This window comes from Rana temporaria, chromosome 11 (genome assembly GCF_905171775.1).
Source record: "Rana temporaria chromosome 11, aRanTem1.1, whole genome shotgun sequence".
Classification (NCBI taxonomy): domain Eukaryota; kingdom Metazoa; phylum Chordata; class Amphibia; order Anura; family Ranidae; genus Rana; species Rana temporaria.
Window position 1 is genome coordinate 11,296,737 of NC_053499.1, and position 27,916 is coordinate 11,324,652.

The following is a 27,916-nucleotide window of genomic DNA, read 5'->3' on the forward strand; positions in this document are numbered from 1 at the left end:
GCAGATAGCGGATGAAGTAGACAGAAATGACACTTAGGGCCAGATTCTCGTAGATTGGAGTAAAACTGTGCCGGCGTAACGTATCTCGTTTACACTACGCGGCCGCAAGTTTAACGGGCAAGTGCTTGATTCACAAAGCACTTGCCTGTAAATTTGCGGCGGCGCAGCGTAAATCCTCTGGCGCAAGCCCACCTAATTCAAATGATCCAGGTAGGGGGCGTGGATCATTTAAATTAGGCGTGTTCCCGCGCCGATCGTACTGCGCATGCGCCGTCCCTAAAATTTCCCGACGTGCATAGCGCTAAATGAGGTTACAAGGACGTCATTGGTTTCGACGTTAACGTAAATGGCGTCCAGCCCCATTCACGGACGACTTACACAAACGACATACATTTTTAAATTTCGACGCGGGAACGACGGCCATACTTAACATTGGTTGCCCCTCATATAGCAGGGGCAACTTTACGCGTCGCAAATGCTACGGAAACGTCGTAAATTCACTGCGTCGACCGCGCGTACGTTCGGGAATCTCGCGTAAATAGCTAATTTGCATAGACGACGGGGAAAACGACGTCGGCGACACCTAGCGGCGGGAAAAAAAATTGCATCCAAGATCTGACAGCGTAAGAGCCTTACGCCTGTCAGATCTAGTGGATATCTATGCGTAACTGATTCTAAGAATCAGTCGCATAGATACGTCGGGCCAGATTAGGACTTACGATGGCGCAAATGGCGTTGCGCCGTCGTAAGCCTTTTGAGAATCTGGCCCTTAGTGCTCTGGACACAGTCAAGTACACACTATAGAGGGATATGCTTTGGTCATATTTTATCATAATTCTGAGGTTTACAACCACTTTAAAGGTCCAGTGATAAGGGGGTTTGCTGGACCCTTTGCTGGAATCACCTGAGCGCCATCATTTGGAGAGGTGTCAACCTTTGGCCACACCTTGTATCTCAGACCCGTATCCAGCGGTCCCGTTGTATCTCTCCTCTGACTTTATAAACAGTCCGGCTTTGCAGGCCGCTTCTTGTTTTGATACTTTATTTAGAGTCAACAGACCCGCATTGTCGATGTTTTTTATAATTCACGAGTGGCCATGAGAGACGTTATTATTCGGAGGCCCACAAGCTCACATTTTCTTGCTCCTCGGACAGAACGCATATTGGCTGATGTCATTGAGCAAGAATGTAACACGGCCCGTCTACCCACACTGCGCTATTCTGTATTATGTGCTGAAATCTGCCTCTCGGGGACCCAGTGACCAAATGATCTTTGTTTATCACTTTATCACTGACAGTTAATGCCGCGTACACACGGTCGTTTTTTGTGATGAAAAAAAACGTTGTTTTTGAAAACGTCTTTTAAAATGACTGTGTGTGGGGGAAAACGTTGTTTTATGTCTTCTGAAAAACGACAAAAAAATAATTCGAACATGCTTGAATTTTTTGTGTCGTTTTTCAAAACGTCGTTTTTTGTGTCAATTAAAATGATAGTGTGTGGGCAAAACGACGTTTAAAACAACGTTTTCAAACCCGCACATGCTCAGAAGCAAGTTATGAAGCTAGAGCATTTTGAAAAAACGATGGTGTGTAGGCAACGTCGTCTTTGAAAATTGAAGTTTCAAAAACGTTGTTTTATTTCATGATTTAAAACTTCGTTTTTTTTCATCACAAAAAACGACCGTCTGTACGCGGCATAAGAGTACCTGTCACTTTGTAGGTTGGAGTAAGTGTGACTTTGCAGCTACAGTGAGGGGGGGGGGGGGGGGGTTAGGGGAGTATTTGATCCCCTGCTGATTTTGTACGTTTGCCCACTGACAAAGAAATAATCAGTCTATAATTTTAACCACTTAAGACCCGGACCTTTATGCAGGTAAAGGACCTGGCCAGTTTTTGCGAATTCGTCACTGCGTCGCTTTAACTGACAATTGCGCGGTCGTGCGACGTGGCTCCCAAACAAAATTGACGTCCTTTTTTCCCCACAAGTAGAGCTTCCTTTTGGTGGTATTTGATCACCTCTGCGGTTTTTATTTTTTGCGCTATAGACAAAAATAGAGCGACAGTTTTAAAAAAAAAGCATTATTTTTCACTTTTTGCTATAATGATTAATAAATATAACATATTTTTTTCCTCAGTTTAGGCCGATACGTATTCTTCTACCTATTTTTGGTAAAAAATATCGCAATAAGCGTTTATCGATTGGTTTGCGCAAAATTTATAGCGTTTACAAAATAGATAGTTTTATTGCAATTTTATATATATTTTTTTTTTACTACTAATGGCGGCGATCAGCGATTTTTTTTTTTTGTGACTGCGACATTATGGCGGACACATCGGCCAATTTTGACACATTTTTGGGACCATTGTCATTTTCACAGCAAGAAATGGTATAAAAATGCACCGATTACTGTGAAAATTACAATTGCATTTTGGGAGTTAACCACTAGGGGGCGCTGTATAGGTTATGTGTGACCTCATATGTTTTTCTAACTGTAGGGGGGCGGGGCTGGACGTGTGACATCATTGATCGCGTTTCCCTATATCAGGGAACACACGATTAATGAAGCTGCCACTGTGAAGAACGGGGAAGCTGTGTTTACACACACCTCTCCCCGTTCTTCAGCTCCGGGGACCGATCGCGGGACTCCAGCGGCGATCGGGTCCGCGGTCACGGAGCTTCGGACCAGGTCGCGGGCGCGCGCCTGCGACCCACGGCTGGGCACTTAAAGAGGACGTACAGGTACGTGCTTGTGCTCAGCCGTGCCATTCTGCCGACGTATATCTGCAGGAGGCGGTCCTTAAGTGGTTAATGGTAGGTTTATTTTAACCACTTCAGCCCCGGAGGATTGAGCTGCCCAATGACCGGACCACTTTTTGCAATTAGGCACTGCGTCGCTTTAAGACCCCATTCACACCTGAGCGTTTTGTAGCTTGAAGCCTGAAGCTGCAAAACGCTGGAGGGAAAAAAATATTTTTATTCTCTATGGAGACGGTTCACATCTCCACTCCAAAACGCCTGAAGCTCAAACAAGTTCTGGGACTTTTTTTAGGCAGATTTGGGCGTTTTTCTGCTTTTTACATTGGTGACCTTATGCCTTGTATAAAAACGCGGCAAAACACGGTAAAAAAAACACAGCAAAATAGCGGTAAATTTGAGCGGCTTTCTGCCTCAAAACGCTATGCTCAAGTGTGAATGGGGCCTAACTGACAATTTTTTTTTTTTTTACCAAAAATAGGTAGAAGAATACGTATCGGCCTAAACTGAGGAAAACATTTTGTTTTATATATTTTTGGGGGATATTTATTATAGCAACAAGTAAAAAATATTGCATTTTTTTCAAAATTGTCGCTCTATTTTTGTTTATAGCGAAAAAAAAAAAAAAACGCAGAGGTGATCAAATACCACCAAAAGAAAGCTCTATTTGTGGGAAAAAAAGGACGCCAATTTTGTTTGGGAGCCACGTCGCACGACCGCGCAATTGTCAGTTAAAGCGACGCAGTGCCGAATCGCAAAAACTAGCTAACTATATCTAGTATGCTCTTAGATATAAATATCCTGATCTGGCCATATGGTGGAAAGTAAAGGGGGACAGATTGTGTATCAGAGCGGCGGGCATGCTGGGACTTGTGGATCTCCGACAGCTGGAGCTCTCTGGTTTGCCCGTGGCCGGTTTATAGTATATTGTTTGGCCCAGCAAAACAAATGTATAGCGACAGCTGTTCCATAACGCGGTGGAATTTCCCTATACATAATGGGGGCGTTTTATAGAACAGAGACGTTTTCTGTGGGGCTGGTGCAGGTCTGACCCGGGAATTGCGGCATGAGGGTCTCTTTGTTCTCCGAGTGGTTTTCCTTTCATGCGGCTTGTGTTTTTGATGTGCAACGTAGGAGGCAAACTGTATATTAAGATGCATGGACTACAGGCGCAGGGATGTGATTGGCTGAGCCAAGACCCTTCCATCCTGAGCAGAATCCAGACTCCAGGCAGATATGAAAGATTCTAATTAATTCAGCTCTGTGATCATTAATGCATCATTTTATTTATATATAGTGTGTCTGTGTAAATATATATAATATCGCTCTCTCTCACAAAAGTAAGTACACCCTCACATTTTTCACAGCTTTCTTTTGGTGGTATTTGATCACATCTGCGGTGTTTAGTTTTTGCGTTATAAACAAAAATAGAGCGACAATTTTGAAAAAAATGCAATATTTTTTACTTTTTGCTATAATAAATATCCCCCAAAAACATATATAATTTTTTTTCCCCTCAGTTTAGGCCGATACGTATTCTTCTACCTATTTTTGGTAAAAAAAATTGCAATAATCGTTTATCGGTTGGTTTGCGCAAAATTTATAGCGTTTACAAAATAGGGGATAGTTTTATTGCATTTTTATTTTTTTTATTTTTTTTACTACTAATGGCGACGATCAGCGATTTTTTTCGTGACTGCGACATTATGGCGGACACTTCGGACAATTTTGACACATTTTTGGGACCATTGTCATTTTCACAGCAAAAAATGCATTCTTTATTGTGAACATGACAGTTGCAGTTTGGGAGTTAACCACAGGGGGCGCTGTAGGAGTTAGGGTTCACTTTGTGAGTGTTTACAACTGTAGGGGGGTGTGGCTGTAGGTGTGAGGTCATCGATCGTGTCTCCCCTATAAAGGGGATGACGCGATCGATACGCCGCCACAGTGAAGCACGGGGAAGCCGTGTTTACACACGGCTCTCCCCGTTCTTCAGCTCCGGGGGCGGGCGCGCACCCGCGACCCACGGCTGGGTACAAGTACAGGACGTATATATACGTGCTTGTGCCCAGCCGTGCCATTCTGCCGACGTATATGTGCAGGAGGCGGTCCGGAAGTGGTTAAAAAGTGGATGTAAACCCCAAAAATATGTATATATATTTATTTTGATGTCACAATATAGAGAATAAGATTTCCTATCATTTGTACCCAGTCTTGCCACACAGAGTTAATCCGGCTCTGAGCAATCCTCTTTTATTGTTCAGTGAAAATTAACAGACTTCCAGATAAAAACCTGTCCAAATAAAAAGTCCTTTCCGTCCCCTTGCTTCGAGTGACATACATTACCTCTCACAATGAACTGTGGATCACCCCCCATATTATGATAAACATCCAGGAATGTGCATGTGTCCAAGCTAGTGCACGAGATATGTAAAAACCCTGTCACTCAAAGCAAGGGGACGGAAAAGACTTCCTGTTCTTCTGTCTGTAACTCCACACAGTAATGCGAGGCTTTCTCCCTGGTGTGGAGTGTCGTGCTCACCCCCTCCCTGGACTACAGGAGAGTCAGGACACTCTACGTTGCAGATAGAGAAAGCAGCTGTGTGTTAGTGGGCATCCTGACTCTCCTGTAGTCCAAGGGAGGGGGCGAGCACGACACTCCACACCAGGGAGAAAGCCTTGCATTACTGTGTGGAGTTACAGACAGAAGAAGAGGAAGTGAGGATTTCTCAGAAGAAATAAGGACATATAGCAAAAATGGAAGGATGAGGTAAGTGAAGGAGGACTGCACTAAGGGAAAGGAAGCTATTTAGGGAAAAAAAATTGTACCTTTACAAGCCCTTTAATTAGTAGATCCTACACTGCTCTCTCTGACAACATTGTGCCGGTGATCTAACGATATGGTTCCGGCTATCGAGATGGTTCCTGTAAGGACTGCGCAGGCGCAATCCTTGCCGATGGAAATCACCGAACCTCCAGGGCGACGTGGAATTTGAGGTAAGTGGTCAGTCGGCCTCACGTCCTCGCTTCGTTTGGCCTCCTGACTCCTTTTTTAACATCCTCCAATCCACGGGGATGTTAAGGAATGAGCCTGGATGCCGGCCGAGGTTCGGAGATTTCCGTCGGCAAGGATTGCAACCTGCGCAGTCCTTACAGGAACCATCTCGATAGGGGAACCATACCGACAAGTCACCGGAGCTATACCACTACTGGCTTCATTTCAGTGCTGATTGCTGTAACACAGGGACAGTCCCAGCTTCCCGTCATCTCTTTGTAAAGAGTCCAACATGCGGGGGGCCACACACAGAGAGATGGCGGCCCATGGGCTGAGCGTTGGGTTCCAAGGGCTTAGCTTGTATCCCACAGCAGGGTTTCTATGGATCCTCAAATAACTTTATTTTCCTTCATGTAAATTATGTAACTTTTTTAAAATTTTATAACTACGGTGTGCTTGAATATATTTATTCTCTTCCTTATCATGACATTGAAACTCAACCAACAGCCCTGTGACTACTTACCATAGAAATGTAGTGAGAAGATCTACGTATATCGTATCACGCATTGCATAATTGATGACATCATAGAGGGTTTTGAGCATTACATAATCAAGAAAACTATTGTATTATCAATGGGGTTACACCACCTTCCCAGACTATTCTGGGTCAAACATCCAGAGAGTGTAGCAAACTAATCCATTTTAACCACTTGACCACTGGGCACTTCAACCCCCTTAAAGTGGAGTTCCACCCATAAATATAACATTACATCAGTAGTTTTAAAAAAATGTCATTAGTCATTTACGAAAAACATTTTTTTTTTAGATGCCTTCAAAGTGTTGTTGCTAGGCAGAATAGTTAATCTTCCCACTTCCTGCACCTAGGTGCTTAATGCTTCCTAACCTACACCGCACAGACTCCTGGGAATGTAGTGGGTGTAACTTTCCAGGAGTCTGTGCACTCCCCAGTCTCAAAAAATCATGTGACTTGGACAGCACAGGTGCTGAAACCTGATCTGACACTGCTTGTGCAGCACTGAGCATGTGCGAGATCTGCAAGGCTGAAATCCAGGAAGTCATACAGTCTGGCTTCATGATGCCCACACTTAAGATGGCCCCAGTCAATTTCTATTTTATAAAGTGTCTAAATGCTGTAACAACCTAACAAAACGGACCTTAGTTTACAGACTAACTTTACTAGAATACATTAAGCTTGTGTATTACAGGGATATTTATATTTAAAAAGTGAAATTGTGGCCGGAACTCCACTTTAATAACCAGACCAATTTTCAGCTTTCGGTGCTCTCACAATTTGAATGACAATTACTCAGTCATACAACACTGTACCCAAATGAAATTTTCGTCCTTTTTTTCACACAAATAGAGCTTTCTTTTGGTGGTATTTAATCACCGTTGGGTTTTTTATTTTTTTGCGCTATAAGAGAAAAAAGACTGAAAATTCTGTAAAAAAAAAAAGAATTTTTCTTTGTTTCTGTTATAAAATTTAGCAAATTAGTATTTTTTCTTCATTCTTTTGCATAATGTGAAAGATGAAGTTATGCCGAGTAAATAGATACCCAACATGTCACCCTTCAAAATTGCACACGCTCGTGGAATGGCGCCAAACTTCGCTACTTAAAAATCCCTATAGGCGATGTTTTAAATATTTGTACTGGTTATATGTTTTTAGTTACAGAGGAGGTCTAGGGTCAAAATTATTGCTCTCGCTCTAACGTTCGCAGCGATACCTCACATGTGTGGCTTGAACACCGCTTTCATATGTGGGTGGGACTTGCGTGTGCGTTCACTTCTGCATGCGAGCACACGGGGACAGGGGCGCTTTAAAAAATATATATATTTTATTGTTCACTTTACTTTACTTTATTTTAGTTTGACACTTTTTCCGCAAAAAATAATAAATAAAAACGAGTATTGCAGAGTATTGCGGGGTATTGCAGAGTATTGCAGGACACAACATTGGCAGGACAGAGGGCCAAGATGCGGGACTGTCCCAGAAAATTTGGGACGGTTGGCATTTGTGTAATGATGTAATAGGAAGGTCTGTGTTTTCTGTGACCACTTTTCAGGCAGGCATACCCATACCACATCCACTTTATTGGTTGTCCCACCCCAACCCTGCCTCTAAGTATGCAGGGACCGCTCACTTGTGGCCACGATACCAGCAATTAATGCCCTTTTGAGTTACTGTGCATGTGCAGCAACTTAAGTGAGGTTCATGCTGTGATCCTGGGACACAACATTGGCAGGACAGAGGGTCAAGATGTGGGACTGTCCCAGAAAATTTGGGACAGTTGGCATCTGTGTAATGATGTAATAGGAAGGTGAAGGGGGTGAACAGGGGACCTTAGGGGTGAACATTGGCAGGACAGAGGGTCAAGATGTGGGACTGTCCCAGAAAATTCTGGACAGTTGGCATCTATATGTAATGATGTCATAGGAAGGTCTGTGTTTTGTGTGGCCACTTTCCAGGCAGGCATGCCCATACTACACCCTCTTTATGGGTTGTCCCGCCCAGACCCTACCTCTGAATATGCAAAGACCGCTCACTTGTGGCCATGATAGCTGCAATGAATGCCCTTTTGAGTTACGGTGCATGTGCAGTAACCTAAATTATGCTGTGATCCTGGGACATTGCCTGGGACACAACATTGGCAGGACAGAGGGTCAAGATGTGGGACTGTCCCAGAAAATTCGGGACAGTTGCCATCTATCTGTGGTGATCTAATAGGAGGGTCAGTTTTTTTATATGCCCACTTTCCTGACAGGCATGCTCATACTACGCCCACTTTAGGGTTTGTCCCACCCCAACCCTGCTCTTAAATATGCCAGAATTCCGTCCGCGCAGCCATGATACCTGCAATTAATGCCCTTTTTGAGTTACTGTGCATCCTTTTCTCTATTATATGCCATTTTCGCTGTCTAGAATTATGAAAGATTTGCTAGAAAATAGGTAATGCCTAAAATTCTACTAAAAAAATAAAATCTAAATTTTTATTTATTTTTTTTAAATTGTAAAAACAAAATTTGTCCAGCCACTGCAATTTTGGATAGTTTTGGACTATGTACCCATAAAATGATTCAACATAGCTAATGCTTAAAAAAAATTATATTTCAATAAAATATTCATTACAATTATTAAAAAATTATATATATATATTTTGTTTTTTGTTCAGTCAATATAATTTTGGATAGTTTTGGTCCTGACATGTTCTTTGTTTCCATACAATGAGTCAACATAGGTAATAAATGCTTGCAATTTTTGTTTCTAATATTGCAATAAAATATTCCTTACAAATATTTAAAAAAAAAAAAAAAAAATTTTGTCCAGCCAAAACAATTTTGGACAGTTTTGGCCCTTACATATTCTCTTTACCCATAGAATGCATCAACATAGGTAATAAATGCTTTTAATATAATGACTATTTTATTTCAATAAAATATTCATAAAAAATATTAATTTTTTTTATTTTTTTTGTCCAGCCTATACAATTTTGGATAGTTGTGGCCCTGGCATGTTCTCTGTACCCAAAGAATGAGTTCTCTGTACCCAATAAATGCTTAAATATATATATATATATATTTTTTTTTTTTCATTTCAATAAAATATTCATTAAAAATATCTTTTTTTTGTTCAGCCAATACAATTTTGGACAGTTTTGGCCCTTACATATTCTCTGTACCCATATAATAAGTCAACATTGGTAATAAATTCTTCAAATTTAATTATTTTTTTATTTCAATAAAATATTCATTAAAAGTATTTAAACATTTTTTTTGTCCAGCCAATTCAATTTTGGACAGTTTTGGCCCTGAGATATTCTCTGTACCCATATAATGCGTCAACATAGGTAATAAATGCTTCAAATGTAATTATTGTTTTATTTCAATAAAATATTAATTAAAAGTATTTAAAACATTTTTTTTGCCCAACCAATATAATTTTGGATAGTTTTGGCCCTGACATGTTCTCTGTACCCATAGAACATAGATAATAAATGCTTAAAATGTTATTATTATTTTATTTCAATAAAATATTCATAAAAAATATTTAAATATTATTATTTTATTTTTATTTTTTTGTCCAGCCAATACAATTTTGGATAGTTTTGGCCCTGGCATGTTCTCTGTACCCATAGAACATAGGTAATAAATGCTTCAAATTTTATTATTTTATTTCAATAAAATATTCAAAAAAAAATATTTAAATATTTTTTTTTTTTGTCCAGCCAATACAATTTTGGATAGTTTTGGCCCTGGCATGTTCTCTGTACCCATAGAATGAGTCAACATTCCCCTTTAAAACATCTATATAAATTGTGAAAAGGCAGCAGGTGTCCCCATGAAACTCTCACTTGGGTCACAAATATGGACGAGTCTTCCTGCTCTTCGGGGACATTTGGCACAAATATTCTTTCGAATCTGTCAGGTTTTGAGATTTCGCAGACCCCGATGTCTTTTGTCCCCTTTACAGTAAACGTCTAATTTGGTCAGGAAGCCAAGCGCCGGACACACAGAGTGTCCTTTCTGACATCGCTAATCGCGTCTGTGCAAGATGGCCGCCACAATGGCTCCTTTGTCCCCGTGGTGGGGTGAGGCTCATGTCACTGCCGCAGTATGTATGAAAGGGAGGAGGGGGAGCTGCTGGTTCAGAGATGGGGAAATCCTCCATCGGATTCAATGCTTGTGCCCTGCGGACCGGCAATAATTACAGCTCTGAAAGAGATAACTTCCTCCCGAATAGAGTGTGGCCTGAGGCCCCGAGGTCCACGAGGTCCAGGGGACGTGGAGGCTGTATAATGGATTTCCTGGTCTGGGGCTTCATAGGAACACAAAATGTTTTCTGATGTTTCCGTAGTTCCCGTGACCCTGTTTTCAGGGTCGCAAAAATGTAGTTTCTTTTAAAGACAAATGAACTCAAATTTAGGGACAGTTGAACCGTACTTGGCTCATGTGTGAATATGTACAGACAACACAACGGGCTCCTACTCCCATGTAAGTCATCAACCAAAGAAGTTGCAGCAGCATCTACTTTCTTTAACCCCTTTGCAACAGTAATATGCATACACGTTATGCGACAGCAGGGTGGGTGAGCCTTTACACCTAGAGGAACCTTCAGGGCCCCAGTGCAATAAACCGTGAAGGGCCCCACTGACCGCCAGGGTCTTTTCTATCAGTCGCTCTTTCTATCGGTCCTGGGTCCCTTTCCTCTGGTCTCAGGGCCCTTCACTCTAAGCCCGGGGGCCTTTAGGCTAAGGTGACCCAGGGCTGTCTTAATGAGAGGGCACACCTGGGCTCTGCCCAGGGGCCCCAGCTGCATGGGGGCCCCTGCACTTTCCCCAAAGCAGCTGGTCTTTGAGCCCACGCTGCCCCAAAATTGGGGGACCCATGATGGCACGGAGAGTGATAGATGTACAGGGGAGGCAATCTGCACCCTACCTTCTTGATGTCTGTTTACCTGCACTGTCATCATTGTAGGGGCCCCAGAGCATTACTTTGCCCATGATGCTATTAAGACGGCCCTGAGGTGACCAGATTTTTAAAATGAAATCTGGTCAAATAATTTTTCTTTACTAGTAATGGCAACAATCGGCCACTCTCTGCCCGTCGCCGCCCGCCTCACAGCCTCTCAAGTCTCACTCTCCGGGCCCCCGGCTACTACTGGGTGGGGAGCGGAGGAAGATCACTCCGCCAGGGAAGGCAAGGAGATAGGCAGGTGGCTGGCCAGGATTTGAGCCAAGGCAGAAGAACATGCGAGCGAAGCTGAAGAAATATTCCCTCCGCTCCGACCAGCACATGATCATCAGAAAGGGGCACAGATAATGTAAAAAATACACCCCCCTATGCTAGAAGGTACGGCGGAGTGCGGGTGTGTAATTCTAATATTTTTATTCTGCACTGACTGTCTTTGAAATTGCCCCTGCCCCTTATTAAATTCAATCTGGGGGACAAAACCAGGGACAGACTTGGTCCGGGGACAGTGTCCTCAATCAGGGGACTGTCCCCTGAAACTGGGGATGTCTGGTCACTCTACTTTAGGCCCCTTTCACACGGACAGATAGAATGGTGCTTTTAGCTGCGGATTCTACCGCAGCTAGAAGCACACAATGCTTTCCTATGACACCCTTTACACACTGCGTTTAGCTGCGGTTTCATTACCTGCAGTTTGGTGCGAATAGAAAAATAGAATTGAATGCGTCCAGGTGCGATTTGGCGCAGCTATCCGCAGGTAATCGCAGTTTACTGTGTCAGCTGCGTTTGGTATGAATTTTGAGGGGGAACTCCACGCCAAATTTTAAATAAAAAACCGGCATGGGTTCCCCCTCCAAGAGCATACCAGGCCAGGGTCTGGTATGGATTTCAAGGGGAACCCCCGTACGCCCAAAAAACGGCGTGGGGGTCCCCCCAAGATCCACACCAGACCCGTATCCGAGCACGTAGCCCAGTCGGTCAGGAAAGGAGGTGGGGGCGAGCGAGCGCCCCTCATGAAGCGTACCAGGCCGCATGCCCTCAACATGGGGGGGTAGGTGCTGTGTAAGCACTGTGTCTTGATGGATTTCTTGAGACAAGCGGGTAAGAGTTGGGAGACAGGAAGCGAGCATTACATAGAACGGCTTTCTCTGTGGATGGAATAAAATTAAAAGCACAATCTAAGTTGCTCGGTCGGGTTCATATCCTGTGTAAACAAGTACTGTGTGTTTGCATAGAGAACTGCTGGGAATTGGGTGTTGGACTGGATGCACCTTTGCCAAGCAATGACTGTGTGCTACAGATCTATAGGTCACCTCAGTCACTCGGGCTTGTTTAAAGCAGAACACCATCTAAAAATACTAATATAAAAAAAATGATTAGCCATTGAAAAGATAAAATAATAAAAAAAAAAAGCAAAACACTTTTGCTGCAATATCGACAGAGAAAGCAGAGTTCTCCCCAAAAGGGCTTCTGGTCCTCAAAGCCAGCAACATTCAATTCAACTTCCTCTGAGCCCAGGCCATCCTGAACCCACCCCTAGTCTGTGACTGGACAGTGAAAGGAGAAGCAGCACCGTGATAGCTCATCTCTCATGCTGCTCGTCAGTACATGTACTGATTGGCTGCCTGTGCTGCTTCTTCCTCCCAGACTACAGTCCTGCTGTACAGGGATTGCAAGAGGCTGATACCAGCTACTTACACTGCATGCATTAAATTATATATTAACCACCTCCATACCGGGCCTATTCTGGCACTTCTCTCCTACATGTACAAATCATCATTCTTTTGCTAGAAAATTACTCAGAACCCCCAAACATTATGAATGTTTTTTTTAGCAGACACCCTAGGGAATAAAATGGCGGTCATTGCAACTTTTTATCTTGCACGGTATTTGCGCAATAATTTTTCAACCGCCTTTTTTTTGTAAAAAAAAATTGTTTCATGAATTAAAAAAATAACAAAACAGTAAAGTTAGCCCAATTTTTTGGTAAAATATGAAAGATGATGTTACGCCGAGTAAATAGATACCCAACATGTCACGCTTTAAAATTCCGCACAGTCATGGAATGGCGCCAAACTTCGTTACTTAAAAATCTCCATAGGCGACGCTTTAAATTGTTGTCGTTCAGCCCCGCCCCCTACAGTTGGAAACACAGATGAGGTCACACATAACCCCTTCAGAACATATATTGAGCCGCTGCGTGCCCCCGGGACCACCAGGGATGCCACTAGACCATTAGGGATGCAAAACCAAAACACAGGTATGCCACCCTAGACCACCAGGGATGACAATGACACAAATAATGGATGCCAATCAGTGCCCGCAATGGATGCCAATCAGTGCCCACAATGGGCATCACTGATTGGCAGGCATTGTTTGGCACTGATTGGCATCCATTAGTACAACACATACAATAGTGCCCATCTATGCCCATCCGTGTCACCTATCAGTGCCCATCCATGACGCCTATCCGTGCCCATCCGTGCCGCCTATTCGTGCCCATCCGTGCCGGTTATCCTTGCCCATCCGTGCCGCCCATCAGTGCCGCATATTAGTGCCCATCATCAGTGCCCATCAATGCCACCACATCAGTGCTACCTCATCGGTGCCCATCAGTGAAGGAGAAAACATACTTATTTACAATGTTTTATAACAGAAACAAAAAAATATTTTTTTCCAAAATTTTCGTTTTTGATTTTTTTTTTTTTTGCAGAAAATAAAAATCCCAGAGGTGATCAAATACCACCAAAAGAAAGCTCTATTTGTGGGTACAAAATGATAAAAATGTAGTTTGGGTACAGTGTAGCACGACCGCGCAATTGTCATTCAAAGTGCGACAGCGCTGAAAGCTGAAAATTGGTCTGGGCGGGAAGGTGCGTAAGTGCCCGGTATGGAAGTGGTTAAATATATAATATTTTTTGTGAAATTGATACATTAATAGTCCTGAAAAAAATCCCCTTATTTGGTTTGATCTCTTGAGAAACACAAAGAGGAGGCAAATGAAGCAAATGACCCCCAACACTCCTATTGTTATGTTGGGTGACCGGTCGTGGTCTCCTTCAAACTGTCTCCTGCCGGTAATGTGTGAACATGTGGCCTACATTAGAGACCCAATTACCACTAATTATGTTTTGTCTCCATGCTGATGTGCGTCTCTTTTGTATCTGCAGACTGTATACGCCCTCCTTCATCGCCCTGGCTGCCAGTCTCGTTTGCAGCGTCATCGTCTTAATTTACATACCGGTACAAACCAAGAAATCGCAAGGCAAGGCCGCCGCTGAACAAAGTGAGGCTTTGTCATTACACGTTAATCGCTCCAGGCCTGATTGTATCATTCTGGGAATTTACACCCTCACCAACTGCCAATTTCCATTCCAGGTAAACCCAAGTCTACCAGCGTCTTCAGCCTCGGAGAACTGCTCAGGCTCATGAACTATCCTGGGGTCATGCCGGTGTTCATCGTGAAGGTGGTCTCTGCTTTCCCGATTGGTAATAATTAAGAACAAAAATAAAATATATAAACCCCCATTATCATTATAGAAAAACTGTGACAGAAGAGCTCTAAGCAAAGGGGTTGTAAAGGTACAATTGCGAGGCTTTCTCCCTGGTGTGGAGTGTCGCCCTCGCCCCCTCCCTTGGACTACGGGAGAGTCGGGATGCTCTCTACGTTACAGATAAAGGAGCTGTGTGTTAGTGGGCATCCTGACTCTCCCGTAGTCCAAGGGAGGGGGCGAGCACGACACTCCACACCAGGGAGAAAGCCTTGCATTACTGTGTGGAGTTACAGACAGAAGAACAGGAAGTGAGGATTTCTCAGAAGAAATAAGGACATTTAAAAGCAAAATGGAAGGATGAGGCAAGTGAAGGAGGACTGCACTAAGGTAAAGGAAGATATTTAGGAAAAAAAAATATTGTACATTTACAACCCCTTTAAAGTGTGAGGCCCCAGTCATACTTTGCATTTCCTGAACGCGAGACAAAATGCACAGGAAACGCAAATGAGTCGTGCTTGCGGTGGCATTATTTGTTAATGGCACCCCAAAGGCAGTTAGCAGACATGTTTTGTTGCCCGGTAAAACGTGCATTGAAAAAAAGTGCTCCACACCTGAAAAGGTGTATAGGGATTTTTTTCTCTGAGAATAGGTGCAGGAACTCCACTTGTCTCTAACCCCTACCCACCTCTGAGCACCGTTCCTTGTCTCCGCCCCCTACCCACCTCTGAGTACTGTCCCTCGTCTCTGCTCCTACCCACCTCCAAGCACCGTCCCTTTCTCCGCCCTTTACCCACCTCTGAGCACTGTCCCTTGTCTTCACCCCTACCCACTTTCAAGCACCATCCCTTGTCTCTGCCCCCTACCCACCTCTGAGCACTATCCCTTGTCTCCGCCCCCTACGCACCTCCAAGCACCGTCCCTTGTATCTACCCCATTCCCACCTCTGAGCACCGTTTCTTGTCTCCGCCCCCTACCCACCTCTGAGCACTGTCTCTTGTCTCTGCCCCCTATCCACCACTAAGCACTGTCTCTTGTCTCTGCCCCCCTACTCACCCCCTTGCACCGTCCCTTGTCTCTGCCCTCTACCCACCTCTGAGCATAGTCATTTGTCTCCGCCCCCTACCCAACTCCATGCACCGTCCCTTGTCTCCGCCCCTACACACCTCTGAGCCCTGTCCTTTGTCTTCATCCCTACACACCTTCAAGCACCATCCCTTGTCTCCGCCCCCTACCCACCTCTGAGCACTGTCCCTTGTCTCTGCCCCCTATGCACCCCCAAGCACCGTCCCTTATATCCACCCCATACCCACCTCCAAGCACCATCCCTTTTCTCAGCCCCCTACCCACCTCTGAGCAACGTTCCTTGTCTCTGCCCCCTCCCCACCTTCAAGCACCATTCCTTGTCTCCACCCCTACCCACCTCCGAGCACCGTCCCTTGTCTCCACCCCTACACACCTCTGAGCACCATCCCTTGTCTCCATCCCCTACCTACCTCCAAGCACCGTTTCTTGTATCCGGTTAAAGAGGACTTGTGCTTCACCTATGTAGAGCTAGCCTATGCAATAGGTTCACTCTTATGCCGCGTACACACCATCATTTTTCGGGTTGTAAAAAACAATGTTTTCAGGCTCTAGAAAAAAAGGAAGTTTTTTTCAATTTGATCATAAAAATGGCCTTGCCTACACATGATCGTGAAAAAAAAATGCTCTAGCAAAGCGCGGTGACGTACAACACGTATGATGGCACTATAAAGGGGAAGTTCCATGCGGATGGCGCCACCCTTGGGGCTGCTTTTGCTGATTCCTTGTTAGTAAAAGACGATTTGAACTTTTCTGTCTGTTACAGCGTGACGAATGTGCTTACTCCATTACGAACGCTAGTTTTACCAGAACGAGCGCTCCCGTCTCATAACTTGCTTCTGAGCATGCGCGGATTTTTCACGTCGTTAAAGCCCACACACGACCATTTTTTACAACCCGAAAAACGACAACGTTTAAAACGTTGTGAAAAAATAGAGCATGTTCGAAAAAAAATTTGGCCGTATTTCAGAACCCGAAAAATGCTCTGAAGCCCACACATGATCGTTTTAACCACTTAAAGACCGCCTCCTGCACATATACGTCGGGAGAATGGCACGGCTGGGCACATGTACGTACAGGTACGTCCTCTTTAAGTACCCAGCCATGGGGTCGCGGGCGCGCCCCCGCAACCCGGTCCGAAGCACTGGGACCGTGGGACCCGGAGCTGAAGAACGGGGAGAGCCGTGTGTAAACACGGCTTTCCCGTTCTTCACTGTGGCGGCGTCATCGATCGTGTGTTCCCTTTTATAGGGGGACTCAATCGATGACGTCACACCTACAGCCACACCCCTCTACAGTTGTAAACACACTTCAGGGAACACATAACACCATCAGCGCCCCCTAGTGGTTAACTCCCAAACTGCAACTGTCATTTTCACAATAAACAATGCATTTTAAATGTATTTTTTGCTGTGAAAATGCCAATGGTCCCAAAAATGTGTAAAAATTGTCCGAAGTGTCCGTCATAATGTCGCAGTCATGAAAAAATCGCTGATCGCCGCCATAAGTAGTAAAGAAAAAATAATTAATAAAAATGCAATAAAACTATCCCCTATTTTGTAAACGCTATAAATTTTGCGCAAACCAACTGATAAACGCTTATTGCGATTTCTTTTTTTTTACCAAAAATAGGTAGAAGAATACGTATCGGCCTAAACCTGAGGAAAAAAATTTTGTTTTTATATATTTTTGGGGGATATTTATTATAGCAAAAGGTAAAAAATATTGCATTTTTTTCAAAATTGTCGCTCTATTTTTGTTTATAGCGCAAAAAATAAAAACCGCAGAGGTGATCAAATACCACCAAGAGAAAGCTCTATTTCTGGGAAAAAAAGGATGCCAATTTTGTTTGGGAGCCACGTCGCACGACCGCGCAATTGTCAGTTAAAGCGACGCAGTGCCGAATCGCAAAAAGGGCCAAGGTCCTTTAGCTGCATTTTGGTCCGGGTCTTAAGTGGTTAAATTACATTTTTTTAAAAACGTCGTTTTTTACAACCCGAAAAATTATCGTGTGTACGCGGCATTACAGCCGTCTCAGGAGCAGCGCATACTTCTATTCGCTCCCTTGCTGCTCTTCTCGGCTATGTGGGGTAAGCATATGACTCTTTATCATTTCACATGACAGCTTTGGTGCTTGGTAATTGGCTGCTCAGTTACCCAGCACTGTCATGTGGGGGCGGGTAGGCATTCCCTGTGTAAGCTCGAAGTCATGATTGAAGTGTTCTATTGTCTGTTTGTACTTGAAGTAGAGACCTCTATTTATTGTACTTTGTGTGTCTGCAGGTGTCTTCATGCTCATGTTTCCTATCATCTCCGTTGACTTCTTTGGTCTTAATGCGGCGACGGCTGGATATTTAATGTCCTATTTTGGCATCATGCAGCTGGTAAGTAAATGCACTGCGATATATGTAAATTGCTACTTCTTACCCATACAGGTCCGTGCCACACCATCAGCTATTTCCTAGGTTGCCTTGTGAATGATCGGGAACTGCTAGGTCAATGGACGCACAAATAGGGTCAGTAGTCAGCGGATCGCACCATTTGTTGCGCCTACTACGCAGACTTATTCCATTTATCCCCAAAGAAGACGTAGCAGTCGTGGTGGGAACAATCGTGAATTCCAGACTGGACTATGCTAACGCCCTTTACCTCGGGCTCCCAAAGTACCAAATCGCTCGTCTGCAAGTCGTACAGAATACGGCCGCCAGACTGGTGACTGGGAAAAGGACATGGGAATCAATCTCACCTTCGCTGAGAACCCTTCACTGGCTGCCAGTAAAAGACAGAATTGTATTTAAAGCACTCTGCCTGACACATAAGTGCATCCATGGGAAGGCGCCGCAATATCTTTGCGACAAGATAGAACCTCACAATTCTAATCGCGTTCTGCGATCCACTGACCAAAATCTGGTCAAGGTGCCAAAAACCAAATACAAGTCCAAAGGAGAAAGAAGGTTTGCTTTTCAAGGTCCGAGACTATGGAACGCTTTACCAACCAGCGTTCGGTTGGAGGAAAACCACCTGACTTTCAGAAGACAGATCAAAACTCTGCTCTTTTGATGTCATGAGACACGAAACATCAAGCGCCCAGAAGCGATTCAGTTCGCATGTGCCGCGCTATATAAGTTTTTTTCATTTTCATTTTCATTTTTTTCATGTGATCACTCAGCCATGATGGGTTAAAAAAAATGGGAGTGTGCCTGTAAATGCAAGAAAAGCTGAATTTAACCTTTTAAAGGGGTGGTTCCCCCTAAAACAAATTTCTAATAATACATTCGGAAGACTGCTTACACTGCGGGTAGGCTGGCTTTTTTTTTTTTCTTTTCGTACATACCTCGATCATATCGCATATCGCCGTTTCATCCCTCGGCTTCCGGATACGAGTCTTGCTGGACCTAGTTGATTGACGTTCCTCCGACCGGCGCATACTGCGCGTCACGACTTTCCGACAGAAGCCGAACGTCATTGCGCAGGCGCCGTATAGAGTCGGCTCTATACGGCGCCTGCGCAGCGACGTTCGGCTTCTTTCGGAAAGTCGTGACGTCAAGTATGCGTCGGTCGGAGGAACGTCAATCAACTAGGAACGCCCACCGCCACAAGACTCATACCCGGAAGTCGAGGGATGAAACGGCGATATCGAGGTATGTACGAAAAAAAAAAAAAAAGCCAGCCTACCCGCAGTGTAAGCATTCCTCCAAATGTATTGTTAGAAATGTGTTTTAAGGGGGAACCACTGCTTTAAGCTTCCGCCTAGGCTTCTGGCTTTGCTAGGTCATGGGATCACTCAGCCACTGCCATGCCCTAAGCTCTTGCCTAGGCTTCCTTGTGGATGATCTGTCTTTGCTAGGTCATGGGATCACTCAACCACTGCCATGCCTAAGCTCTTGCCTAGACTTCTTTGCGGATGGATGATCTGGCTTTGCTAGGTCATGGGATCACTTAACCACTGCCATGCCAAGCTCTTGCCTTGGCTTCCTTGTAGATCATCTGGCTTTGCTAGGTCATGGGATCACTCATATATTGCCATGCCTTAAGCTCTTGCCTAGGCTTCCTTGTGGATGATCTTGTTTTCCTAGGTCATGGGATCACTCAACCACTGCCATGCCCTAAGCTCTTGCCTAGGCTTCCTTGTGGATGATCTGGCTTTGCTGGGTCATGGGATCACTCAACCACTGCCATGCCTAAGCTCTTGCCTTGGCTTCCTTGTGGATGATCTTGTTTTCCTAGGTCATGGGATCACTCAAGCACTGCCATGCCTAAGCTCTTGCCTAGGCTTCCTTGTGGATCATCTGGCTTTGCTAGGTCATGGGATCACTCAAGCACTGCCATGCCTAAGCTCTTGCCTTGGCTTCCTTGTGGATCATCTGGCTTTGCTAGGTCATGGGACCACTCATTCATTGTCATGCCCTAAGCTCTTGCCTAGGCTTCCTTGCCGATGATCTGGCTTTGCTAGGTCATGGGATCACTCATTCACTGCCATGTCATCAGCTATTTCCTAGGTTGCCTTGTGAATGATCAGGCTCTGCTAGGTCATGGGATCACTCAACTACAACATGAGATTAATAAAATGTGAGCATTCCTGTAAATGCAAGAAATTTCTATAACTTTGCTTCTGGAAACCAGCAATAGCCTAACATTTGCTTTAGGCCTGAGTCACGGCATGCCGGTCTATTTTTATCTGTTTGATCTCTCCCTTTCTGTTTGTGTCATTACCACAAAAATATTAAATAGGACATTTTCGAAAAGGCTGTGTTTACTTTAAACCGTCCCATGTTTGGACATACAACACCGGAGCCTGTAAATAGCGGAAGTGTACACACGCCATGTTTTCCTACACAACGCAAACAGATGGACCGCCGATAACGTTTCAGACGGAGTTTTAATGGTAAATAAAAGATCAGAGAAGGTTCTAATCTTCATAACACGCTGAGACCATAAACATCCTGGCTGCCGGAACTCCGTGATGTCTCCGGGGCGGCGCAGCGACACAGAAAACAGAAAGCACATTCTCCGATTCCGATAACAACAAAAATTGCAAAATAATGTTAAAGCTTAAGGCCTGGATTCAGAAAGAATCGCGTATCTTTTAGGCAGGCGTAGCGCATCTCATATACGCTAGGCCGCCGTAACTTAGAGAGGCGAGTACCGTATTCAGAAAGAACTTGCGCCCTAAGTTACAGCGGCGTAGCGTAAATGGGCCGGCGTAAGCCCACGTAATTCAAATGAACAAGGCAGTGGGCGTGTTGTATTGAAATGAGCCGTGACCCCATGCAAATGAGGGGCCGAACGAACGACGCATGCGCCGTCCGTGGACGTATCCCAGTGCGCATGCTCAGAATCACATCGCAAATACTCAATGCTTTCGACGTGAACGTAAACCTACGCCCAGCCCCATTCACGTACGACTTACGCAAACAACGTAAACGTAAAATTTGACGCTGTTCCGACGTCCATACTTTAAATTGGCTGCGCCTCATATAGCAGGAGTAACTTTACGCCTACAAAACACCTTACGCAAACGACGTATATCAAGGCGGCGGGCGCAAGTACGTTCGTGAATCGGCGTATCTAGCTCATTTGCATATTATACGCGCAAATCTACGGAAGCGCCCCTAGCGGCCAGCGTAAATATGCACCCAAGATACAACGGCGTAAGAGACTTACGTCGGTCGGATCTTGGCCAAATTCCGGCGTATCTGATTCTTTGAATCAGGCGCCGAGATACGACGGCACACATTCGAAATTACGACGGCGTAGCTGGAGATACGCCGTCGTAAGTCCTTTCTGAATCTGGGCCTATATGTTTTTTTCCCTGATTTCTCCTTTTACGCTCATCAACATGCTAATGACATTTTTTAATTCCAAACCTTAATTTAGACCCAAAGTCAATTGGTTTATTTGGAGTAGGGAGGAGTGTGTTACTATAACATCAATGTGGTCTACCAGGGTATCATCCCATAAATATAGTACAGAAAGTGGTAACGGGCGTGGGGCTTTAGATTCACTTGAGACAATAAAACCAAAGTTATAAAAACACACAAATTTAATTTAAATTTTACATATTAAAATAGCAAATCGGCAATCAAAATGCATATAGAGTATGTACAAATGAGATTACAGTCAGTGTCATGTTCCTGGTATGAATCTTTGAGGTAGGTCTACATGTTTTGCGGGTACTCCTGCTTTTTTAGGACCAATAGAAGTTATTTAAAGCAGAACTTTACCCATTAATAATAATGTTCTTCAGCCAGGAACATATATTCCACAATAATAATTATGCCCCTGATGACGTCGGATGTGACGAAATGCTCAGGGCGCCATGCTAGGCACTCGCTGTTTACTCAGCATTGTGTTAGGAAAGCGAATGAATTTGCTTTCCTAACACTGAACTGCCTCTCAGCCAATCGGGTGCTCAGGTCTGTTGGCTGAAACGACCGACGCTGTGATTGAACGCCGCCAATCTAGCGTCCAATCATAGCAGAGGACGGGAAGAGAGGACGGGAGAAGACATCAAGGAGCGTGGCGGACATCACCGTGACCCGCTGCCCCACCGAGACAAGGTAAGTGCCGGACGATGCACACTGGCAGCTGTTGATGGGCACAGTAGCGGCAATTGATGGGCACACTGGCAGCAATTGGTGGGCACAGTAGCAGCATTTGATGGGCACACTGGCAGCAGTTGATGGGCACAGTAGCTGCAAGTGGGGAGTACACTGGCAGCATTTGATGAGCATAGTAGCGGCAATTGATGGGCACACTGGCAGCAGTTGATGGGCACAGTATCGGCAGTTAATGGGCACGCTGACAGCAATTGATGGGTACAGTAACTGCATTTGATGGCACAGTGGCGGCAATTGATGGGCACAGTGGCTGCGTTTGATGGGCACAGTGGCTGCAATTTATTTATTTATTTATTTCAGTTTGTTTGCGCCCCCCCCAAACCCAGCCGCCACTGTTAGGGATGTCTTTATTCCTTTTTAACACCAAATTCACTTTTGACTGATGTGTAGACTGCCTTCTGTTTATAATTCCCCCCCCCCCCCCCTGTATCCATGTAGGTATAGCGGACATATGTCTATATTTTGACCCCCCCCCCCCCCCGGCACCCAAGGGGCCCTTGCTAGTGGCCCCTGATCTTCTCAGGACAGAATCCTTTATGGCAGCTGTGAAAGGAGAGTCTGTGTTTTGGGTGAATTGGCCCCGGGCATGTACACAGAGATCTGGGTGGTTTTTATTTCACGAAAAGCTCATTTCCTTCCTCTTTTGTTTACAATTGACGCAATGCATTCCTGACGAGCTGATATTTTTCTTTGTTCGTGCTTCAAAGACTACAAAGTTCAACTGAATAAAGGAAAAAAAATGGTCTCTGGGAACTCAAAAGGTAGGTATGTAACCCCGACAGCGACCTTCTCTTATTTGCTCCTTTTTCATCTATTAAATATACCATTACAAATACCTGTTGATCCTGCCAGAAATCATGTTGCCCTGTGCACTCTGATGATCTCAGGCAATGTTATCAGCAGCGGCGGCCCGTCCATTAGGGGGGCCCAGGCTCCGCCCCCTCTCTCCAGGCCACGCCCCCATATGCAATGGATAGATTCATGCATGCACTTCCTCTCCTCTCCTCTATCCATCCATTCTTCCTTGCTTCCCTCTATCATTTATTCCTTCCTTCCTTATATCCATCCTTTCTTTCTTTCATTATACACATAGTATTGGTTCGTTCTTCTAGTGTTTTTGTTCCATTTCCCACAGTCCAGAAAAGTATTCTTGAAGTTTATTCCACCCAGACTGACCCTAAGAAATGTACATCCTGGTATGACTGTGCTTATAAGATGACATTTAATTATCCGACATCACAGGGACTGGTATGAAAGTTCAGTGTGCTCTGTGTGCAGATAGATCAGTGTATATGATGGAGGTAGGTGGTGCAGATAGCTCAGAGTATATGATGGAGGTAGGTGGTGCAGATAGATCAGTGTATATGATGGAGGTAGGTGGTGCAGATAGCTCAGTGTATATGATGGAGGTAGGTGGTGCAGATAGCTCAGAGTATATGATGGAGGTAGGTGGTGCAGATAGATCAGTGTATATGATGGAGGTAGGTGGTGCAGATCAGGGTTTATGATGGAGGTAGGTGGTGCAGATAGATTGGGGTATATGATGGAGGTAGGTGGTGCAGATCGGGGTTTATGATGGAGGTAGGTGGTACAGATCAGAGTATATGATGGAGGTAGGTAGTGCAGATCTGTGTATATGAGGGAGGTAGGTAGTGCAGATCAGAGTATATGATGGAGGTAGGTCGTGCAGACCAGAGTATATGATGGAGGTAGGTGGTTCAGATCGGGGTTTATGATGGAGGTAGGTGGTGCACATCAGAGTATATGATGGAGGTAGGTGGTGCAGATAGATCAGACTATATGATGGAGGTAGGTGGTGCAGATAGATCAGTGTATATGATGGAGGTAGGTGGTGCAGATCTGTGTATATGAGGGAGGTAGGTGGTGCAGATCGGGGTTTATGAAGGAGGTAGGTGGTGCAGATCACAGTATATGATGGAGGTAGGTGGTGCAGATTGGGGTATATAATGGAGGTAGGTGGTGCAGATCGAGGTTTATGATGGAGGTAGGTGGTGCGGATCAGAGTATATGATGGAGGTAGGTGGTGCAGATAGCTCAGTGTATATAATGGAGGTAGGTGGTGCAGATCAGGGTTTATGATGGAGGTAGGTGGTGCAGATCAGAGTATATGATGGAGGTAGGTGGTGCAGATTGGGGTATATAATGGAGGTAGGTGGTGCAGATCGAGGTTTATGATGGAGGTAGGTGGTGCGGATCAGAGTATATGATGGAGGTAGGTGGTGCAGATTGGGGTATATGATGGAGGTAAGTGGTGCAGATCGGGGTATATAATCTAGGTAGGTGGTGCAGATTGGGGTATATGATGGAGGTAGGTGGTGCAGATTGGGGTATATAATGGAGGTAGGTGGTGCAGATTGGGGTATATGATGGAGGTAGGTGGTGCAGATTGGGGTATATGATGGAGGTAGGTGGTGCAGATCGGGGTATATAATGGAGGTAGGTAGTGCAGATTGGGGTATATGATGGAGGTAGGTAGTGCAGATCGGGGTATATAATCTAGGTAGTTGGTGCAGATCGGGGTATATAATCTAGGTAGGTGGTGCAGATTGGGGTATATGATGGAGGTAGGTGGTGCAGATTGGGGTATATGATGGAGGTAGGTGGTGCAGATCGGGGTATATGATGGAGGTAGGTGGTGCAGATCAGAGTATATGATGGAGGTAGGTAGTGCAGATTGGGGTATATGATGGAGGTAGGTAGTGCAGATCGGGGTATATAATCTAGGTAGGTGGTGCAGATTGGGGTATATAATCTAGGTAGGTGGTGCAGATTGGGGTATATGATGGAGGTAGGTGGTGCAGATTGGGGTATATAATGGAGGTAGGTGGTGCAGATCGGGGTATATAATGGAGGTAGGTGGTGCAGATCGGGGTATATGATGGAGGTAGGTGGTGCAGATCGGGGTATATAATGGAGGTAGGTGGTGCAGATTGGGGTATATGATGGAGGTAGGTGGTGCAGATCGAGGTTTATGATGGAGGTAGGTGGTGCGGATCAGAGTATATGATGGAGGTAGGTGGTGCAGATAGATCAGAGTATATGATGGAGGTAGGTGGTGCAGATTGGGGTATATGATGGAGGTAAGTGGTGCAGATCGGGGTATATAATCTAGGTAGGTGGTGCAGATTGGGGTATATGATGGAGGTAGGTGGTGCAGATTGGGGTATATAATGGAGGTAGGTGGTGCAGATTGGGGTATATGATGGAGGTAGGTGGTGCAGATTGGGGTATATGATGGAGGTAGGTGGTGCAGATCGGGGTATATAATGGAGGTAGGTAGTGCAGATTGGGGTATATGATGGAGGTAGGTAGTGCAGATCGGGGTATATAATCTAGGTAGTTGGTGCAGATCGGGGTATATAATCTAGGTAGGTGGTGCAGATTGGGGTATATGATGGAGGTAGGTGGTGCAGATTGGGGTATATGATGGAGGTAGGTGGTGCAGATCGGGGTATATGATGGAGGTAGGTGGTGCAGATCAGAGTATATGATGGAGGTAGGTAGTGCAGATTGGGGTATATGATGGAGGTAGGTAGTGCAGATCGGGGTATATAATCTAGGTAGGTGGTGCAGATTGGGGTATATAATCTAGGTAGGTGGTGCAGATTGGGGTATATGATGGAGGTAGGTGGTGCAGATTGGGGTATATAATGGAGGTAGGTGGTGCAGATCGGGGTATATAATGGAGGTAGGTGGTGCAGATCGGGGTATATAATGGAGGTAGGTGGTGCAGATTGGGGTATATGATGGAGGTAGGTGGTGCAGATCGGGGTATATAATCTATAATCTAGGTAGGTGGTGCAGATAGATGTGTGACTTGTAGTTCTGCAGGTTGAGCTCCCATACTCGGCACACTCACACCTACAATCCCCTTAGAACGGAATGGATTCCTCCAGTCTGGGGTGACCGGTGTCCAGGGGGGGTGGGGGGGTCGGTCTGTTCCGTGAACTCCGGGGCGTGTGACCCGATGATGGAATTTAGGAAGCAGAAATGTGGTCAGGAATGCGGTCCTGCCTTGCCTGCTCTTTGCTCACTTCGCTGGCTTTGTACGGCCACAGGGCTTCCTCCCGGGACAGCGACACAGGAGCGGCCCGCTGTCACCTCACACGGGTGGCATCGCACACAGCGGCTCCTGTGTATAGCGCACTTTTCTTCTACTCCAGGCGGGGTTCCCCCTCACATTGTCTGACGATTGTTCTCTTTGCAGTGAATGGCGCGGCCTTGTTCTCACACTTCTAGACTGTGAGAAAAGGATAACATTTCACCGCCTGGAAAGGGGCAACCCGATATCTCGCGCCAGGTCCCACGTCTGGTGGGAAAGCCGATATCGCAAATCCGGAGTTACTTACACCTGGAAACTGCGATCGGTTTTCACTCTCTTTTCTGTGGCAATTTCATTTAATATTCACCTCATCTGGGTTTAGGTTGAAGTTCATAATTTTCGGACTCTAATGCCGCGTACACACGACCGTTTTTCGGGTTATAAAAAATTACGTGTTTTTTTTTTAATGTCATTAAAAACGATGGTGTGTGGGCTCCAGAGCATTTTTCACGATGTAAAAAACGGGCATTAAAAACTTAGAACATGCTCTAATTATTCACAGCGTTTTTAACGTCGTAAAAAATGGTCGTGTGTGGGCTTTAACGGCGTGAAAAAAACGCGCATGCTCAGAAGCAAGTTATGAGACGGGAGCGCTCGTTCTGGTAAAACTAGCGTTCGGAATGGAGTAAGCACATTCATCGCGCTGTAACAGACAGAAAAGCGCGAATCGTCTTTCACTAACAAGGAATCAGCTAAAGCAGCCCCAAGGGTGGCGCCATCCGCATGGAACTTCCCCTTTATAGTGCTGTCGTACACATTTTTTTTTCACGATCGCGTGTAGGCAAGGCCGTTTTAACGATCGGGTTGAAAAAAACTTATTTTCTCTAGACCATTAAAAATTTCATTTTTTACAACCCGAAAAACGGTTGTGTGTACGCGGCATTAGATGATCTTCACAATCGCCCCGCAAACTGAACCCAGACACAGAATCACTTATTTCTATCTATCGTCTGTCTGTATATTGTGCCTGACAATCTTTTGTCTATTTTTTGAGCCAGACTTTTTTCTCTTACATTTGTTCCCTTCCTCCTCATTTCTGCTTTTCCTCCTTTCCTTCCTTCCTTTCCTCCCATACTCTACCCTTCTTTCCTTTCCTTTCCTTTCCTTTCCTTTCCATTCCTTTCTTTACTTTCCTTGCCTTTCTTTCCTTCCCTTATCCTTCCTTTCTTTCCTTCTATCCCTTATCCTTCCTTCCTTCTTTTCCTTATCCTTCCTTCCCCTTATCCTTCTATCCTTCCTTCCTTTTTTTTTCTTTTTACTTTCCTTCCCTCAATCCTTATTTCCTTCCTTCCTTTCCTCCCATACTCTACCATTCTTTCCTTTCCTTTCCTTGCCTTTCTTTCCTTCCTTCCCTTATCC

At 44.9% G+C, this 27,916-nt stretch overlaps 1 protein-coding gene across 1 annotated transcript in view; it reads left to right on the top strand.

Annotated features, from left to right (window-relative positions):
• SLC22A18 (solute carrier family 22 member 18) overlaps positions 1-27,916 on the top strand; it is a 71,106-nt gene that overhangs the window by 30,401 nt on the left and 12,789 nt on the right. The window contains exons 5-7 of the mRNA XM_040328032.1: positions 14,411-14,526; positions 14,619-14,729; positions 18,098-18,198. Of these exons, the coding sequence (XP_040183966.1) occupies positions 14,411-14,526; positions 14,619-14,729; positions 18,098-18,198 (328 nt within the window). The remainder of the gene's footprint in view (positions 1-14,410; positions 14,527-14,618; positions 14,730-18,097; positions 18,199-27,916) is intronic.